The sequence below is a fragment of the Cyclospora cayetanensis genome, unplaced genomic scaffold (assembly GCF_002999335.1).
Source record: "Cyclospora cayetanensis isolate NF1_C8 unplaced genomic scaffold, CcayRef3 CcayRef3_contig_34, whole genome shotgun sequence".
In the NCBI taxonomy this organism is placed as follows: domain Eukaryota; phylum Apicomplexa; class Conoidasida; order Eucoccidiorida; family Eimeriidae; genus Cyclospora; species Cyclospora cayetanensis.
This window is the reverse complement of record NW_020312303.1, coordinates 208,827-227,500: the sequence shown is the minus strand read 5'-3', so window position 1 is coordinate 227,500 and position 18,674 is coordinate 208,827. Positions and strand designations below refer to the sequence as shown.

General features: G+C 52.0%; 2 protein-coding genes across 2 annotated transcripts; one reads left to right on the top strand and one right to left on the bottom strand.

The window, feature by feature from the left end:
- The first annotated feature begins 5,806 nt into the window (after positions 1–5,806).
- LOC34620581 (loricrin) lies at positions 5,807–6,870 on the top strand. Its single transcript, XM_026334004.1, has 4 exons — positions 5,807–5,877; positions 6,121–6,227; positions 6,297–6,596; positions 6,779–6,870. Exons 1-4 carry the CDS (start codon positions 5,807–5,809, stop codon positions 6,868–6,870), a joined length of 570 nt encoding a protein of 189 aa, XP_026189789.1.
- A 471-nt stretch (positions 6,871–7,341) lies between these two features.
- Positions 7,342–11,123, bottom strand: LOC113146495 (mediator of RNA polymerase II transcription subunit 15-like; the record flags this gene model as incomplete). Its single annotated transcript, XM_026334002.1, is given in 4 exon segments — positions 7,342–7,373; positions 8,673–8,901; positions 10,220–10,411; positions 10,899–11,123. Coding segments are annotated over 4 exon segments (678 nt in total), but the record flags the coding sequence as incomplete, so codon positions are not given.
- Between the last annotated feature and the right edge of the window lie 7,551 nt (positions 11,124–18,674).

Below are 18,674 nucleotides of genomic sequence, written 5' to 3'. Positions count from 1 at the left end.
CTGCAGCAACACGAGTGACTTTCTGATTTTCTTGATGAGCCCTTCGGGAGAAACGGTGCAGCAAATTCGCCCCCGCAAGCATCCAGGAGACTTTTAGATCATCTTTTCGTCGAGACACGCAAGGCTGCGAAGAGGTGCTCTTACCGCTGCTCTCGCTGCCGCTCTCGTGCTCGTCGTGTTGCTGCTGCTGCTTGTGTTGCTGCTGCCCGTCCACGCGCTCTCCTCCGTCTTCAGCGGCTTTCGCTGCATGCTCGGTTGGTCGCGCATGCGAAGCAGCTGCCGTAGCAGCAGCAGCAGCAGCACGCGTGGCAGCAGCAGCACGTGCAGCAGCAGCAGCAGCTGCTGCTGCTGCAGCTGCTGCAGGCTGTCGCCTAGGACCGTTATACCATTCCAAGACAGTCACTGCGCCGGTCTGGTCGTGCTGCAGCAGCTGCACATGCAGCTGCTGCTGCAGCTCTCCCGCATGCAGCGGCAGTCGCGCAAACAGTCCCCACTTGTGGAAGAGCGCTGCTGTCTGTTCGGCGAGGAAGCTTCCAATCCGTTGCAAGAGAAAACGTCGCTCTTTGACGGCTGCAGCGTTAGAAACGCTCCCAAAACGAGCATCGTACGGTCCTAGAGGGATTTTCGAGAATGCTTTCAGCAGCGGCGAGCTCTTCTTGTGCTGCTGCTGCTGCTGCGCATGCAGGAGGCGCAGCCGCAAGAACGCATGCTGCAGCAAGTAGTGACAGAAGAGGGGGGAAGGACGGTAGCTCCGGCGAGGGAACTCACAGCTGCAGCACTCACAAACGCAACAGCAGAAAATACGCAGCTGCATGCAGCATCTGCAGTATGCGGCAGTATCAAGACGCTTGCATGGTACGTTAGGTATACGCCTGTGCGCCTCTTGAGAGACTTTAGGAAGCGAGCAGCTCGCCAGAAGAAGAGAATAGAAGGAAGAAGTAAATTTCAGCGTGGATTGTGGCTGGTGGAGGCTTTTGAGAAGAAAATAAAAAGAACAATAATAATATCAGCGTGGATTGTGGCTGGTGGAGGCTTTCGAGAAGTTGCTGCGATGGTTAATCCCCTTGCTACGCGGCAGGCAGTACGACGAACCGTTTGAGGATATATCTCACGAGATTCCCTGAGGCGTAGACTGCGACACGAGATACCAATAGCATTTGGTAGGTTCCCCAGAGCAGTAACAGCAGCAGAACGAGCAGATTAACCCTCATTAGCGAGAGAGCAAATTGCAGTGTGGCTGCTGCGAGCGAAAAGGGCAATGCAGCAGCAGCAGCTGCTGCCGCTGCAAAGCTTGCTGCGCTTTCCGCTGCAGCGGAGGCTGCTGCATTTCGCACTGCAGCTGAAAGCGCTGCTGTAGCTGCACCTGCTGCATGCTGCTGCCCAGATAACCAAGGGTACATACACACGAAAGCTCCTACCGCTGCACCCAAGAGCGAGAGCTGCAACAGCAGCACATGCTGCAGGGAGCTCTTTGCCTTGGCTGCTTGCTCGGCTGTCAAGACACTTGGCGGAGGGGGAGGCGTAGGCGTGTCAAGGGGAACGCTGTCAGGAGCTGCAGCTGCTCCGACTTTGGAAGGAGGATCTTCTGCAGTTGCAGCCATGGGGTGAAGACGGCGACTCTCCTGCTGCGTTTGGGTGTATTGGGGTGTGTGTTTTTATGCTGGGTGAGGCTGCAGCCGCAGACGTTGGCGCAAGCTTCGCTGAGCGACCTCCTTCCCTCCTCCCCGCCTTCCGCAGAACCTCGCGAGAAGACGCGTTGGCAGATTTCAGCGGGGAGGAAGGAGAAGCAGCAGGGACGGAGTTTGAGTGTATCGACGTACCAGGCAGCCGCAGCGGGGGTGCCTCGAGACTTTGCGCTTTCTGGCTGGATAGGGCAGCAAAGCGTAGATTTTTCGAGCTGCAGATGTGTCTATAGGCGGCTGCTTTCTGGGTGCCGATTGCGCGTTTCAGCCGGGAAGTTCATGAAGGATTAGCATATTTAAGAGGCTTTATCTCTTTAAAACACATTAAACGGAGAGGAGGAGGAGGGAGGGAGGCGGGAGTGGCACCTGCTGCTTCGCGACAGTCGGCAGCTGTTCGTCATTTCCGCCTCCACTGGCGGGAGGAGAAGCCCCCCTCCCTCCCCCGACCCCCCCTTGTTGCACAAAGCAGCCACGAAATAATCTTCCGACGGCACCAACATTGTCTTTTTTGGCAGAAAACTGCGAATCTTAGACAGCAGCAACGCGAAGAGGCGCTGCATTGCGCTAAAGTTTCGCCTTCCCGTTGTCTCGCCTCTCGAAATGAATGGACCCCCCCGATTCAATGCCCCCTCTTCTCAACTCTCCTCCCCGCCTCTCCCTCAAAGTAGTAGCCTTCCAGACTGCCTGGAATGAAGCTTTTGCTGCTTTTCATCACGTTTTCAGGAAACTTTGAGTGGCGCCGTTGTGCGCGTCGCGCGCCTCGAACACGGGGGTCGCGTGTTTGCCGGTGGGTGGAGGTAGGTGGGAAGCGAAGGCAACCTCCAGCCAGCCAGCGCTCTCTCTCTCGCTCGCTCTCTGTCTCTTTCCAGCCCATACACGTGGAAAAAACGCATGCAGTCGGGAGCACGCGTCGCTTGTCATCATGGATCGCAGCATCAACAGCGGCGGCTGTACCGCCAGCTCTGAGACTTGGCAGTCTTTTGGGGGTGGAGTACTCTCAGAGGTGGACGAGCCGTACATTCACGTGGGAGGTCGTCAAAGCGCTCAGGAAGAATGGCAGAGGAAGCCTCGAGGGCTTCAGACAGCCGCTGCTCTGCGCCAGCAGCTGCTGCAACGCTTGCAGAAAGAGGCTTTTGCTCCCGCCGCTGCTCCTGGTGTATCGGACTCCCACGTTGAGTGGAAATGGAAGAACTGGATTTCTCAGCAGCCCTCCATCTTGAAGAATCTGCTTTCATACATCAGAACGCATGCTGTGCCCTTAGAGCACGCCGATACACCTGCTGCCGCGAATCTGCAGCAGCAGCAGCACCAGCAGCAGCAGCAGGAGCAACACCAACAACACAGAGCTGCCAGCAGCGCTCCGGTGTATCTGGATGCAGTGGAAATCCTCGAACAAGAACCCTTTCTAGGTCAGCAACTGTTGATGTTGCCACAGCAGACGCTGCAGCTGCTCCACGAGAAAGTGCTGCCTCCAGTGTGCCTCAGGCTGCTGCAGCTGCAGCAGGAGCAGCAAGTGCTGCAGCTGCAGCAGGAGCAGCAAGTGCTGCAGCTGCAGCAGGAGCAGCAACTGCTGCAGCAAGAGCAGCTGGAGCACGAGGAGCAGCAGCAAATGCAGCAGCAGCTGCAGCAGCAAATGCAACAGATGCAGCAAATCCACTTGCTGCAGCAGTCTGCGCTGCAGTCGGCTCCTCCTCTGCGAGTTCGCCTCGTTCACGTTCCTCAGGATGAAGCTACAGCGATCAGAAGTTCAGAGTAAGTTGCAAGGCTTCTTTTTCTGAAAATCTACACACACCGCCTTCGGCTACACACACACACATACACACACGTATACACGTATACCTTCTTTTTCTCCCATGTCTACCTTTTTCGTGCTTTTTCCTCTGCTCGTCTCCCTTCGCATTTCCTCTCTACCTGCATACGCGTGTCTTAAGGCCAGAGGCAACCAGTTTGCCCTTTGTCTGGCTCGTGACGCCAGGTATACACCGCGCAGTGTACAGTATACAATATACAGGATAATACAGACTACAATGTACACTGTGCAGTGTACAGTATACAATATACAGGATGATACAGACTACAATGTACACTGTGCAGTGTACACTATACAATATACAGGATGATACAGTCTACAATGTACACTATACACTGTGCACTATGCAGCATACACTATACCGCGTGCAGTGTACAGCATACAATATAGAGGATGCAGTGTACAATGTACACTAGAGAGTGCACACTTTACAGCACATACACTATAGAGTGTAGACTTTACAGCACATACAATATTCAGGATACAGTGTGCAATGTTTACTACGCAGTGTACAGTATGCAGCATACACTATACTGTGTACACAACACACAATATACAGTGTACAGGATACACAATACAATATGCAATGTACATTTTACAGCACATACGCTATACAGTGTACACTATACAGTGTACACTATACGGCACATATACTATACAGTGTACACTATACGCCACATACACTGTACAGTATGCAGGCAATTTGAAGGTTCTTGCTCGTCCGATCTGCTAATGCGCTGCTTTTTTGCATTCAGCAACTTGGCAGTAGAGCATGTTGGATCTTTGCTCACGCTGAAGGGCCGTGTTGTACGAGCAGGTGAATTAGCTGCATGCAGCTCCTTCCCTTCCCTTCCCTTCTCTTTCTTTCTCTCTCTTTCTTTCTTTCTTTCTGTCACTTACTTTCTCTCTGAGTGTCTTGCTTTCTCTCTCATCTTCTTTCTCTCTCTTTCTTTCCTTCTTTCTTTCTCTCCTTTTTTTCTCTCTCGCACTGTCTGTGAGCCCGCAAACTGCCACCGACCGTGTTGCTGCTCCCCCAACGGCAAAAGCTCATCAACATTTTGCAAGAGGCTTGACCTCCTGACGAACAGCCTTTTTCTAGCTGGTTTCTTCTGTGCATGCGCTGCAGGCAGAGTGCAAATGCTGACATCCAGCAGAGTCTTTCGCTGTCGCCAGTGCGGCTTTCGATTTGTGGCTGCTGCTGAGGCGGAGTTGTTTTACCGCCTGCGACTGCCAACGCGGTGCCCATCCTGTGAGCTCTTAAGGCATCGAAAATTTGCAGAGGCTAAACGAGCGCTCCAAGAAACTCTGCGCATGCACACACACACACAGCCACCAGCAGTCTTTACAGTCTTTACTGCATGCACTTTCGAGTCGTCTACGTGTTATGGGCTGTACGCTATAGTAGTTCAATGCCTTGGCTATAGGCTAGAGGCCATGATACTTTTATGCTATATGCTACCACTATTATGCATGCTTTATGTGCGATCTGCTACCACTATTATGCATGCTCTATGTGCGATCTGCTACCACTATTATGTGTGCTCTTTTTGCCATGGGATATCACTATGCACTTTCGAGTCGTCTACGTGTTATGGGCTGTACGCTATAGTAGTTCAATGCCTTGGCTATAGGCTAGAGGCCATGATACTTTTATGCTATATGCTACCACTATTATGCATGCTTTATGTGCGATCTGCTACCACTATTGTGCATGCTTTATGTGCGATCTGCTACCACTATTGTGCGTGCTTTATGTGCGATCTGCTACCACTATGATGTGTGCTCTTTTTGCCATGGGATATCACTATGCACTTTCGAGTCGTCTACGTGTTATGGGCTGTACGCTATAGTAGTTCAATGCCTTGGCTATAGGCTAGAGGCCATGATACTTTTATGCTATATGCTACCACTATTATGCATGCTTTATGTGCGATCTGCTACCACTATTATGCATGCTTTATGTGCGATCTGCTACCACTATGATGTGTGCTCTTTTTGCCATGGGATATCACTATTATGCATGCTTTGTATGCTACCTGCTGCCACTATTAAGCGTGCTGTAGGCTACAGGCTAGAGGCCACAATCGATGCTAGATGCTGCGATGCGAGACGTCGTATGCTATGTGTTAAGCGAATTCCAAACTGCGTGCCATGAAATGCGGCTGCAGCCTGTGGAGGGAGAGCTGCGGCTGCATCTACCCCTGGGGGAACGGCGTCAGCAGCGGCAGCAGCTGCTGCTCCTCCAAACTTCTCCCAAAAACGCTCAGGCAGAGCACTGGGGTATGGCTGGAGAAAAGGCTTCAAAGGAAATGGCATGGCATGCACCGGCGATGTCTTTGATGAATCTTCCGAAGAATTCACGAAAGCGGATTATCAAGAAATAAGGTGACTCTAAAAAAGTGACAGCACAACTTCAAGTCTGCTAGCTGCCGAAGGATAGCACCTGCTGCTCCTGTTGATTTTCAGGTCGTATTGTCTGCTGTCTCTTTGCTTCTGTCCACTCTCTGTGTTCACTCTCCTGCTGCTGCTGAGGCTTTTTTTGCAGGCTGCAGTGCTCTGGTGTCTGGAGCTCTCACGCTGGATTTTCTCGCAGTCTCCCCGCTGTCGTTCTTTTTGGAGATCTTGCAGGTTTGCTGGTGGGGGTAGTCGGGGGGGTTGTATTGGTGGCGTTGGTGGTGTTCCTGGTGGTGTATGTGCTGGTGGTGGTGGCGGTGTATCTGCTGGTGGTGGTGGTGGTGTATGAGCTGGTGGTGGTGGTGGTGGTGGTGGTGTATCTGTTGGTGTTGGTGCTGCTGTATCTGCAGTAAGTGTTGGTCGTGTATCTGTTGGTGTTGGTGCTGCTGTATCTGCTGTACGTGGTAATGTATGTGCTGTTGGTGTTGGTGCCGTATCTGCTGTAAGTGGTAGTGTATGTGCTCTTGGTGTTGGTACTGCTGTATCTGCTGTAAGTGGTAGTGTATCTGCTGTACGTGGTAGTGTATCTGTTGGTGGTGCTGCTGTATCTGCTGTAAGTGGTAGTGTATGTGCTGTTGGTGTTGGTGCTGTATCTGCTGTAAGTGGTCGTGTATCTGCTGTAAGTGGTAGTGTATGTGCTCTTGGTGTTGGTGCTGCTGTATCTGCTGTAAGTGGTAGTGTATGTGCTGTTGGTGTTGGTGCTGTATCTGCTATTGGTGCCGCAGCAGCTGCAGTTGCTGTTGATGCTGCTGCAGCAGGAGGTGTTGCTGCTTCTCCCTTGCTGTGCAGGAGTGTTTTTGCGCCTTCCTTGAGTATTCTTGTGCCGCTGCAGGTCGTGTTTCTTGTGGCGACTTGGTGTCTGTTGTGGGAGTTGCTGCTTGTCGATGGGAAAGGCTCAAGAAGGACTGCAGGTATGTTGCCTAAGCTGCCACGTCTGCATGGCATGCAGTCGTGGCAGTTGAGTCGAGCTTTCTTCTCCACGTTTCTAAAGGCTACCCCAGCTCTCCCATGCTTCTTCGCGTTGTACTTACCACCATAGACTTCCCTCGCCAGCGGAGCCAGTCTGCTACAGACTGGTGTCGATGTCTCAAACTGTCGAATAAGTGTCGTCGCGCTGCAGACCTTCTTTGGAGGTTTTCATTGAAGCCAGCAGCATTGAAGTCATCTCTCCCATGACATCTGCATTCGCTGCCTCTTCGCCACTCCCTGCGCATATTGCGCAGCGGCTGCTGCCACAGCATCTGGCACTGAGATGCTTTGCGAACTCAAGAGACACAAGCAGCAGCAGCAGCATAACGAGCAGCAGCAGCAGCAGCAGCAGCAGACTTTGCGCATCTGAAGATGCTCTCAAGCCATGTGCGGGGGAGGAGGTCACTGCTGTGGAGGCTGCTGCTGCTGCTGCTGCTGCTGCTGCTGCTGCTGCTGCCGTGAGTGTATCTGAGCTGTTTGACGGTCTGTGGGGTTTTATTCGCTTCTCCGACTGCAACGAGGCTCCTCGGAGTCGCGAACTTGGCGCTCTGCACCGGCAGCTGCTGCAGGCTGCTCGCAGCAGCAGCAGCAGCAGCAGCAGCAACAGCAGCAGCAGCAACAGCAACAGCCTGGATATGTGGCGCGTTCGCGAGGCGCTAGTTGCTGCAGCTTGCCCTCATCTCACAGGCATTCCTGTGGCTATCTTGGCAGTTCTTCTCGCCATCTTAGGTGTGCTGCTGCTGCTGTCGCTGCTGCTGCATGCAAGACTGCAGTCTTGCATACATCCATGCAGTCTTGCATGCATCCATGGAGTCTTGCGTGCAGTCTTGCTGGAAGTAGCGAGCCGACGGCTGCCTCTCTGGTGCTGTGCTGCTTGCTGAGCGTCTTTGTTGCTGCTGCTGCAGGAGGGTCAGACACTGCAGCTGCTGCTGCTGATGCTGATGCATCAGCAAAATGCCAAGGCGGTCGTTCCAAGCGGTGGGAACGATACCAGGAGCATCGCAGCGGCAGCAGCAGCGCAGTGGATGCTGGAGATGATAGCGCTATTTCTCGGAGCACTAACAGCAGCAACGGCAGGCAACAGCAGCGCCAGTCGATCCATCTACTTCTCCTTGGCGATCCAGGAACAGGCAAATCTCAGCTGCTGCGTGCAGCTGCAAGACTCTCTACTCATGCCGTATCAGCTTCAGGTGAGGCACACACAACACCCGCCAGCCAAGATCCTCAATCCGTATGTATCTATGTCTGTATCTATGTCTGTATGTATGTCTGTACGAATGTGTTTATGTGTGTATGTGTGTATGTATGTTTTTCTGTGTCTACATATGTGTTTATGTGTGCATGAATATGTTTATGTGTGTATGAATGTGTTTATGTGTGTATGAATGTGTTCATGTGTGTATGTCTATTTGTATGTCTCTGTGTGTGTGAGACGCCAAGCCTGTGGTTGTAGCTGCCTTTTGCCGCCTCCTGCTGCTGGAGCAGGGGGCAGCAGTGTTGTTGACGTTTTCTTTCTGCCGAGCTGCCTTCTGGTGCAGCGGATCTACGGCTTGCAGATGTCTAGTGCATGCGAGTGTGTCTATATATATACATGTAGAGAGAGAGAGAGAAAAAGAGGCATTCGGATGCTTTTTCTTTCAGCCTCTATGTATGCATGCCTGCATCTCTGAGGCGCGCTCGAGAGAGAGGGAGAAAGAGAGCGAGAGACAGCGCACAGGAATGTCTTTCGCAGCTGTTGGTGCTGCTCTGGTGCTGATTTGACTGCTCAGGCTTTGGCTGTAGCGCAGCAGGATTGACGTGCGCGGCAGTAAGAGACTCTTCTTCGGAGGGGGCAGCAGGGGAGTGGGGGCTAGAAGGCGGAGCATTGGTGCTGGCTGATGGCGGCATTTGTTGCCTCGATGATTTGGGAGCGTTAAAGCGAGACATCCAGCAAACGATCCTCGAAGCCATGGAGCAGCAGAGTGTCTCTGTAGCTAAGGCAAGTTGAGCACCGAAAAGACAGACAAATGCTGAAAAAAAGGCAGCTGACAGACAAATGCTGAAAAAAAGGCAGCGGCGCGTGAAAACACGCGTTCAAAAGCCTTTGCGGTCAGGTGAAGCCTTGGCTTGCCCAAGTGCAGCCAGTGCTGCTGCTGCGTGTGTCTCTGTCTCTGTCTCTTTTTTTTTGGAAGAGACAGACTTTTTTGTGTTGCTGTCGGCTACTGCGCCTTGCGCTGTGCCTTGCGCGTTCTTTCTTTTCTTTTGTGCTGCAGGCAGGGATGGTCTGCACACTCAAGAGTCGATGCTCCGTGTTTGCTGCAGCGCATGCGGCTGTCGATACACCGGAGGCTGCCGCAGTTGCCGCTGCAGCTGCGGATCTGGCAGGCACGGCTTTCACCAGCACCAAGATAATGACAAGTTCTACCTACAGCAGCGACGATGGCATGGTCTTAGGATCTGCTATTGGCTGCCCTTTGGTGGCTTCTCGACTTTCTCCCCCGCTTCTTTCACGCTTCGATCTTGTCGTGCTATTCCCCGAGTCGGCTGCAACAACTCCGGAAGTTGCAGAGGCTCTCCTCCTCCAAGCAAGTTTTTTCTGCTGCTGCCGCTGTGACGTTCTCGACTCTTTCTCTTCCTTGCAGACAGAGACTGGAAAGCAGGCTTTTTCTCTCTCTCTCTTTCTGCTGCTTCCACCTTGTGTCTTGTTGTCAGTCGCTCGGTGTTGCCAATGCGGCAGGAGCTGCTGCTGCTGCTGCCTCTGGCTCCATGCATATGCAGTGTGTGTGTGTGTGTGTTGGCTGTTCTCAGGCAACAACGGGAGCACTCTGCGGCAGCAGTCTCAACACCAACTACAATAACGCGCATGCTGCAGTGTTGACGTCGACAGACGGGCTTGCAACGTCTCAAGGAGCTGCGGCGCAGGGAGGCAGATCTCTAAGAAGATCGACAAAGACACCTACGACAGAATCTCTGTTGCTGCCGTGGAATACTGCGCTGGTCAAAGCGTATTTAGCCTACGTTCGGCAGCAGTATCACCCCGACTTGTCGACGCGAGCGCAGCAGCTTCTTGGGTTGTATTATTCATCCCTGCGCGCTGCTGCTGCTGCTGCCACGGCAGCTGCGGCTGGATCTCCACTGCTCTCCGCGGGAGGGCTTACTCCTAGATTTCTAGAAAGCCTCTTGCGACTGACACAGGCGCACGCGAGGCTGATGGCGAGACACACAGCGCAGCTTAGAGACGCAGGTGTGCTGCTGCCTGGCGTGTGTATGCATGCTGCTGCTTGTTCCGCTTAGTCTGCTGCTGCTCTTGCTGCTTGCGCTTAGTCTGCTGCTGCTCTTGCTGCTTACGCCTAGTCTGCTGCTGCTCTTGCTGCTTGTTGCGCTTAGTCTGCTGCTGCTCTTGCTGGTTACGCTTAGTCTGCTGCTGCTCTTGCTGCTTGTTGCGCTTAGTCTGCTGCTGCTCTTGCTGGTTACGCCTAGTCTGCTGCTACTGCTGCTTACGCTTAGCCTGCTGCTGCTGCTGCTTACGCTTAGCCTGCTGCTGCTGCTGCTTCTTTCATGCAGCGGCAACGGCTCTCTTTCAAACGTCGCAGAAACACGCGGCGTCCTCTCTGCGGCTGCGCTGCGAGCGTTGCATGCAGTCGCTGTAATTTGGCTAATGGAGATGGCTCTAGGAGGGCGACAGGTTGTTCCGGGAGCAGCACAGAAGCAGCAGCAGCAGCAGCAGCTGCTGCTGCTGCAGTCTGAGTGCGCAGCAGCAGCAGCAGACAGTCGAAGGGGACTTCTCTCGCTGCATGCAGCACCTGTCCAGCACGTCATACGCCAGCTCAGCTCGCCATGTAGCGGCAGCACGCTGGTATCGTGCACGCTGCAGTGCCTAATAAAGGACGAAAAAGAGTATCAACTCGTGCAGGAGCTGCTGCTGCAAACGCTGCGGGTGTCTCTGCCGCTTGCTGCTGCAGGGGATGCAGCAGCGGATGAAGAGATCCCGCTCGTTCTTTTACCCACGCAATCCACCCCAGAGCTGCGACAGCAGCAGCAGCCGCCGCAGCCGCAGCAACAGGAGCGAGACTTGTGGTGTCAGTCCAGTTCTGCTGCACCTGCTGCTGCTGCTGACAGCTACCCACCGTGGAAACCAGCCGAGATCCAAATCTGCCAGACGGAGCAGCACCAGCAACTCCTAACTTTGAGTCTCTCCGAGCTTCGAAACACCAAACCCCCCCGCCCATGGGCTAAGGGGCACTCTGGACAGGTGCTGTAGATGTATCTTTTTCACAAGGCTCTGCGACATAATCTGCTGCAAGCCCAACCGCACAGGCAGCAGCGACATTCTTGGTGCCTACCAATTACTTATTATTCTACGAGAGATAGTAGCGACTCGCGCGAGCGTTCTTGGCTTATGTTTGCCCCCACCCGCACACTCAAAAGGCATTCCAGAGCCACTTCAAACAAGCTTAAAGGCGTCCTCGCGTCTTCTGTACCGACCTAACCGACTACGAAACAACCTAAATATCCTGCACTTTGTCAGAGGTGCTACAAAGTGACGCGCGAGCTGCCTCCGCCAACGTTATGGACAGCTTGCTACTCTCTCTGTTTGTCTCTCTCTGTCTGTCTCTCTCTCTGTCTCTTGGATTGTATCTGCATCGATGTATATGCTGGCGTGTGTCTGCCCGAAAAGAGGGCCATTATTCTTCACATAGCAGGTCGTTGGCTCACATTTTAATTTTCGCGCGAATGCCTCGACGTGGTGTTGGCATTTCCGGCCGCTTTTCGGCGGAAAAGAGGATATGTTAAGCCATCTATAAGCCTCAAGTGCTCCTGAATCGGCTCAACACGATATTAAACCGGGGAGAGACCCCAGAGACGAGTATAGGTGTACTATACCAACACGTGGAGAGACGTTTTCCGGTTGTTGCGTGAAAGGACGTGTCGCGCGTTTAGATCAAAGAAAAAGGAAAGCAGTTATCTTTAGGAGATGTGTTTAACGTTGGCTTTTTGCGGCGAAAGCGAAGACGCCTTGTCACTTGGCCTAGCACTAAAGAGAACGCCTCGCAGTGATGCACTTCCTTCCGATGAGGGAACGCTTGCAAACATATCACGCATGGCTCAGCGTTTCAAAGCGCTGCCGACGAGCAAGCGCGCTTCGAACAAAAGAGCCTTGCTGCTACGGCCGGTGGTGGCTGAGAGTGAAGATGGCTGCTGCTGGCGCAGCCGGGTGTATCTTGAACGCCTTTGTGTCAAGGCATAGGGGAGTCGGTCGGTGTACATGTATAACGCGCAAACTCGCGTCGTTGTTTCGCCAATGCAACACGAGGCCCTCCCATGCACACGCATGCATAGGTGCAGCGTGGACGGCTTCGTCCAGCTTTATAGGGATTTCAAGATGATGAGTATTCCCCATACTACGCCCCAAACCCAGCCTACGAACGGCAGCACAAGCTGCAAGACGCCGATCAAGAGATTTGCATTGTCTGCAGTCATAACGCCTATAATGATCATGCCGACTCCGAATAAGAAACAGTTCAAGACGCCCAGGATCAGGTAGAGCGTCTTATCGTTTGCGCCCGGGGGGGTCGGCACCTCCAGCGACTTCAGACGGTTCAAGATGCTGTCGCAGACGCTCATTTTCGGCTAAAGAATAGGCAAACGGCTTTTACATGTATACACTGCAAAAATGATGAGAGATCGCAGGCGGAATGGGCTAGTTGCACAGCAGCAGCGCCGGCAATAGCAAAAGCACGGACAGAATTCACGGGAAGTCCACGGCGCGCTCAGGCAGTGGCGCTTGGACACTAAAGGAGAGGAATTAAATGTGAAACACGCTTCATTCACGGCCTAAGCCAAAAATGAAGCCTCAAATTGCAAAGAGGTTACGCCGCAGATACTCCTGCTGCCATCCAGCAGCCGCAGGGGCGGCTCCTGGTGTTCATGAGTTTTCGCAGGAACGGAACAGGCCGCAACAGCTGCACTGATGCTCACATGGTAGTGCATGTGCGCCATGATTTTGACGCCCCTGTAACCTTTAACGCTGAAATAAAGCTAATTTATCTCTTTTGTAACAATTACTCCCCTTGCGTCGTCCCGTATAGCGACCTGCACACCCGCACACGAGCCTATTAGCGCGTGCAGTATTAAGTGGACTAGAGTCGCCAGCACCCGCGGCACTCTTGCACCTGAAGCCGCAAGAAATTCAGCCCTCCTCCTTCATAAAAGTGATAAAACTGTTTGCATTGCTTTAAACCTACTTTTGGCTTTAGGAATACGTGCTTTCTTCGAGAGTTTTCCCGCCCTCCAACCAGTGGTCCTTCCAAGCGACATTAAGATCCGTTGTTGCTGCACACGTTCTCACTCTGCAGCCATTTGCAAGCATGTCTGAGCCTATATTACATGCTAGGAAGCTTTAGTACATGAGAAGCTTGATGATAGAGATGTAAATGCATCAATTTCAGCGCCGCAAACCTACAATACAAGTGACCACCGGGGCGCCTGGTGTATCGAGTCATGTAACTTACATCAGAAGATATTCTTGATGAGATCCGGCCACAAATAGGCGTCCACAGACGCGGTTACAGGCGTCTCGGTGCTGGGAGCCAGAATCGGCTACCCTTGGCATCCCGCTGGCGTCTTTTTTCCTGGAGATACAATGCATAGTGTGTAGGTTCAGCGGTGCTGCAAGTGTTAAGTGAAGGACTCCGTAAAATGATTGCCATGTGCATTAACTCGTTGGCAATATATTCGCCGTACACGAGGGAGAGATAGCTTCTCTTGCCAGAAAGCATGCCGCGCTTCTCCCACATCAATGCTCTCCTCACAGAGACACCTAACCCCAGGCACAACCCAAACTCATTTGAAGCGTATTAACTGCTTGGCAAAACAACCTCCTTACTCCTCTTCCCGCACCCTCACAAATCCGGAGATGAGGGATGAAGGATAGCTTGAGGGCGCACAGCCACACCCTCTTTTAACGCCAAGCATTTACATGTTTGCCATACCTAGCCTCCAGCCCACAAGCACAGAACAGTGTATCTTCTTGTCTCGAGCTAACGCAACTCTGCAACAAGATACATGAAGCAGCGAAGCACCTTGTCAAATCTTTACCAGTTCTTAGCTGAAAACACCTGGTGTTTATTCGCAGCTAACCCCACTACGTCTTTTCCCATGATGTTCCGCATCAGTATATTGAGACCAACTGCATGCAGGCAGCAAAACAATTCCCCCACCATCTTCGCTTCCCAAGCAGGCAGAAGCGCGAAACAGCGCAGAGTAGAAAGCAAGTGCGTGCATCAACCGTTAAAGCGAATTCAAGGGGAAGAAACGCATGCACTCTATTCCCTAGGTATCAAGGAACCAAATCAACACGATTTCTGCGGCATAGTCGATTACTGTCGCTAGAGCACTAAAACTGCGCTAGCATCCTGCAGCGAGAAAACAAATTACAACTAGAATATGCGAAGGGAACCAAAATCAAGAGTAATCTAGCAGTAGCCCCAGGCTCAATAGGGCAGTATCTGCACTGAAATACAGACGGTGCATTTGCATAGTCAACTTTAACATCCCAGAGGAGGCATACGGAAGAATGCGGTTATAACATTCCCGGGAGTGGCTGCGCCTAAATTTGAGTGTAGAGCTCATCTTAACAACAAAAGTCGGCAATGTTTACAGCAATACCCACAGATAGTGGTAGCTACTTTAGGCAGAACATGTGTTGGGGAAGGACAATTACTGAGGAATGCAGGGAATCCTGTACACGGCAACCCGTCCCTCTAACGAAGCAGAATCGCAGATTCTCCCCGCGGTAACAGAGCCCGTCACTGCTCCTTGGTCAACCACTGAAGTTGTCGCTCCCCAACACATTTTTACTAGAACCCCCTCTAGTGTCTTCGCAGCACTCAATGGTCACAGAATCTAGCACCCTCACGGCGTCCTATGTATCATTTGCCTCCACACATATCACTTTCCTGCATTACAAAGTGCACCAATAACTCGGGACTTTCGAAGCATCTCCATGAAGCCAATACGAATAGTTCTGTGGCACCTTAACTTCTAGGGAAATCGAGAGTGCTAGAAACACCGATAATTCGTGAGACGGAGGCAAATATTTCTAGCCACTGACAACAAACTTTGTAGTCCGGTCACCTCTTGGTGTGCCTTTGTAGAGCCTGCCGAATCACCTGGACCAAATCTTCAAGTTCCACACACGCTTGCCAACGCCATGGGGTTTTGCATATGCATTTAAGTGCATTATCCAGCTGTTTTCTGTATGCCTTTGCTACCCCGCGAGGCCACTGGCCCCTAACCACCAAGTGCAGGCCTGCATCGAAGAGGGACCTCCCCACCTAGACAAAGGATGCAGCGAACATTGGGTAGAAGAGTGTACTGCTGTACTATATATTTATTACGCCCCTCCAAAACTTGAAGCCAAACAATTGGAATGCTGCAAGCAACGTGCGGAAAATACTGCAGGAGTGTTGTTTGTGCGCTCTCTCTGCCCATCGGCCTCAGCCCAGTTGCAATTTTACTGAAGTCAATGCGTAGGGGCGCATAAAGCCATGCCAAACCAAATAGCACACTTCGCATCCCTCTTCTTACTCCTGCCAGATTTATTAATATTCCTTACATGAGTAACAATAAGTGAGCGAATTTCTGCGTTGTGACAGATATGGAACAAGGTATGCAATGGGCCTATTTACTGGGTGTGTCGACGACGCAGATAACATCCTGAGCCTTGACTTCTTGCAGTCCAACTATGTAGTCCACAATCGGCTCGATTCAAATCCTCTCTGAAATCAGAAGCTTTTTCAGAAGGCCGATTTCAGGCGAACCGCTATCTATCAGCTGCTGGCAATCTGGGCGAAACCTTGCAGGTACCCCTGCTGTGGGACGCACGCCAAGCCACCAAAACTGTGAGAGTTTAATACTGTGTTGCAAATTGTATTGAGACATGAAAAGCAGGCTTAAGCGCTTTGCACAAATAGGAGCTGCGAACTAAGTGGGAGTCGGCGAGCGACAGAGTTCGCGATTTGTTTTGAACCACAGCAGGTCATCCCCACCGTGGCAGTCCTCCAACTTTTCGCCACTCTGAAGCGGAGGCGTGAGTATCAAAACCATAACAGGCACGCAAATTTTACAGAAACCTTATATTATTACAGACAAAGGCCGCTGCGTTGCATGCAAAAACGGATCACTGGGGCGTCAAGATACTGAGTCGGCGATCTCTTTGGTAGTGCCCTAGCTGTATCGCAGTGTACATACGTGCTGCAGCGGGACCCCAAGCCAGCACACTCCAAATTATCAAAGCCTTGAAAACTCTTCAAATTGTGCACTTAAGACTGCTAGTCGTTCCAGACATTATAATGAGGCCTATGTAAATAGTGCCGGCAATGGTTCATGCCTCACTACAGCATAGAGTTGCCTTTCCCGCAAGAGGTGCCGCTGCAAAGCTCGGTGAAGCGATGCCAAAACAAGCAGTGGCGTTTCCCAACACACATGGCCTGCTTAGAGGGAATAACAACCGCGTCAATAGGCTTGCTTAGTAGGAGGATGTAGCAGTTGCAATAAGGCAGCTCAAATACCGGAGAAACTGTGACGCGGGCAATGGTCCATGCTGTGGCATCATCCTCTCGTGTCCAGTCCAAAGACTGCGTACTTCTCAGTGTATCAGTCAAAATAGCGACAGTTCAAACGAATCCAGGATCCACATATTGGGAACTCAGGTGCAACCCCGTAGAGCTTCCCAACGCCCGTGCAGGTGCGTAAAGGTAAAGGGCACATCTACACTGCTTCATGTGTTTCAGGATGTGGCTCAATTCCTACAGTCGAAACACGGAATCCCAGATGCCGATTGTTTTCATGACAGCTGAACGCTCACGTTCCTTCGTGTACCATTGGTTGTGCCGCAGTAGCAGAATAGCACGCCGTAGGTGCTGTGGGTGCTGTTTGGCGCTTTGGCTGTAGACTGAGACGAGGGTCATGTACACAGCCATCCGGCCATCGTCAAGAGGCTCACAAACATCACAAACGGATAGCGGCTGCACTTGCCTGGAGCATTAACAAGTCTGAATGGCATACACGTCAACTGGAGTTCGCGAATGCGAATGTGGAACCCCGTGGTGTGCCTGCCAACAGAGTGAGTAGAAGGCATCTCGGAAGCCAAATGAATAATAGACTTAATTCCTGTGGTTTGTCAAGTTGCTTCCCAAGATAGAGCGTGGAAAACTTATGCTTGCAGCAATCTTGTTCAGGGCTTCAAACTAACTACCTTCTATCCTTCTTCGGTCCCAAAACTAAGTTTCGCCTAAAACGGCTGGCTGAAAACTGCGCCTTTTGCTTTTCAAAGAGCCTTTTGTCTGCCACTTGGTCTCCGCTTCATACTGTAAAGGCTTTTAGTACCGCGGAACACAGCTTTGGCTGAATCGAGAAATTTCCTCACCATTTTGGGGTGGACGGGCAGAACTTGGCCAGCCTGCGACGGCGTCTGTAAAATACTCCCAATTCCTGCGGTTCCCTGGCTAAAAATGGAATACGTATATGAGCGAGAGAGGCAAGATTCATCTCATATCAGTCTCCTCTTTGTTCGCCCCTGAGCTACCGGCGTAGAGTCTCGGCTGCATCGCGCACAGAACCGACCCGGCCGCGCTCATCGTACATGATACGGGGGTTGCTGAGAAAGCCACAACCTGCTACCTAGCGTTTTCTAGCACCTTGACCTCCACGGCGCTTGATGCATGCGATCCTTTCATTGGACTGCCAACGCGACAAACCCAAGATTAAGATCTTGGTGCACAGGTCCAAGATGGAAGTCAAGGACAAAGCTCAAGGGCCAAAAGATATGAAAAGGCGCTTTTGGTACCGTGCTCCTGCCAGTTCGTGCGTCCTGTTGCCTGTTCGTAAATGCGGGTCTTAGGAACGGCACCAACGAGAAAGCAGGCGGATTCCACTTGTGCGCCGCATCCCTGGATGCCAGATCCACTTCACAGCGAGTGCAAACTAAAGCTAGCAATTCGTGACCATTTTATCTGAACTTGCGTCAGCGTAAGATTGACCTGTGATGGATGCGGGATCCTAATTGCAGCTTTGAGTCTTGCAGTCTTCACCGCTTGGAAGCTCGTGTGGGGGTTCTCCGTTTTCGGGGTTGGCCGTCTTGCTCGCCAGGCTGCCTGCTTTTGCTACGACCACTCCAGCTACTCAATTTGTTTGGCTATTTTATGATGTTGAAATCCCGGATTGTGGGGCTCAATTTTTCGCGACAAAAAGCGTCTTGCTGGGTGCCTGTTTAGACCTGCTTAGGAGCGCAGGTTTCTCCGGCAGTACATGCTCTTTCACTCTCGACTGCGTGCTGCAACCCGATGGACCTGGCCCCTACATCTGACAGCTCTCATTTCCAGCTTAGCTATCCTGTTCTTAAGCAAATGCGCAGGTGTTCAGCTCATGCTGCCTTGAGATCTCCAGAATTCCATCTGGAAGCCCTACCACGACGGCTATTCAGCCGCTAAGTCACTACTACAGAGCCTGCGACCACCTGGCCTCCCACCTCGAGTAGACACTATGTACGCCACTGATAGAGCAGCTTGCCATTTACGGTGTGACTTCTGAGAACCCATGTTCCACATTTCTCGAGGTATCGACCGACTGATAGATTTTCCTACTTGACATCTCTCCACTCTCTCTAAGTTTGCCCTCAAGCCTTTCCTCAGCATAAACCCGTAAGTCCCAGGCTTGAGTAGAGGTTAAAAGAAATGTGATGTCTTTGAATCCACACGACTAGCTCCGCATAAATTGAG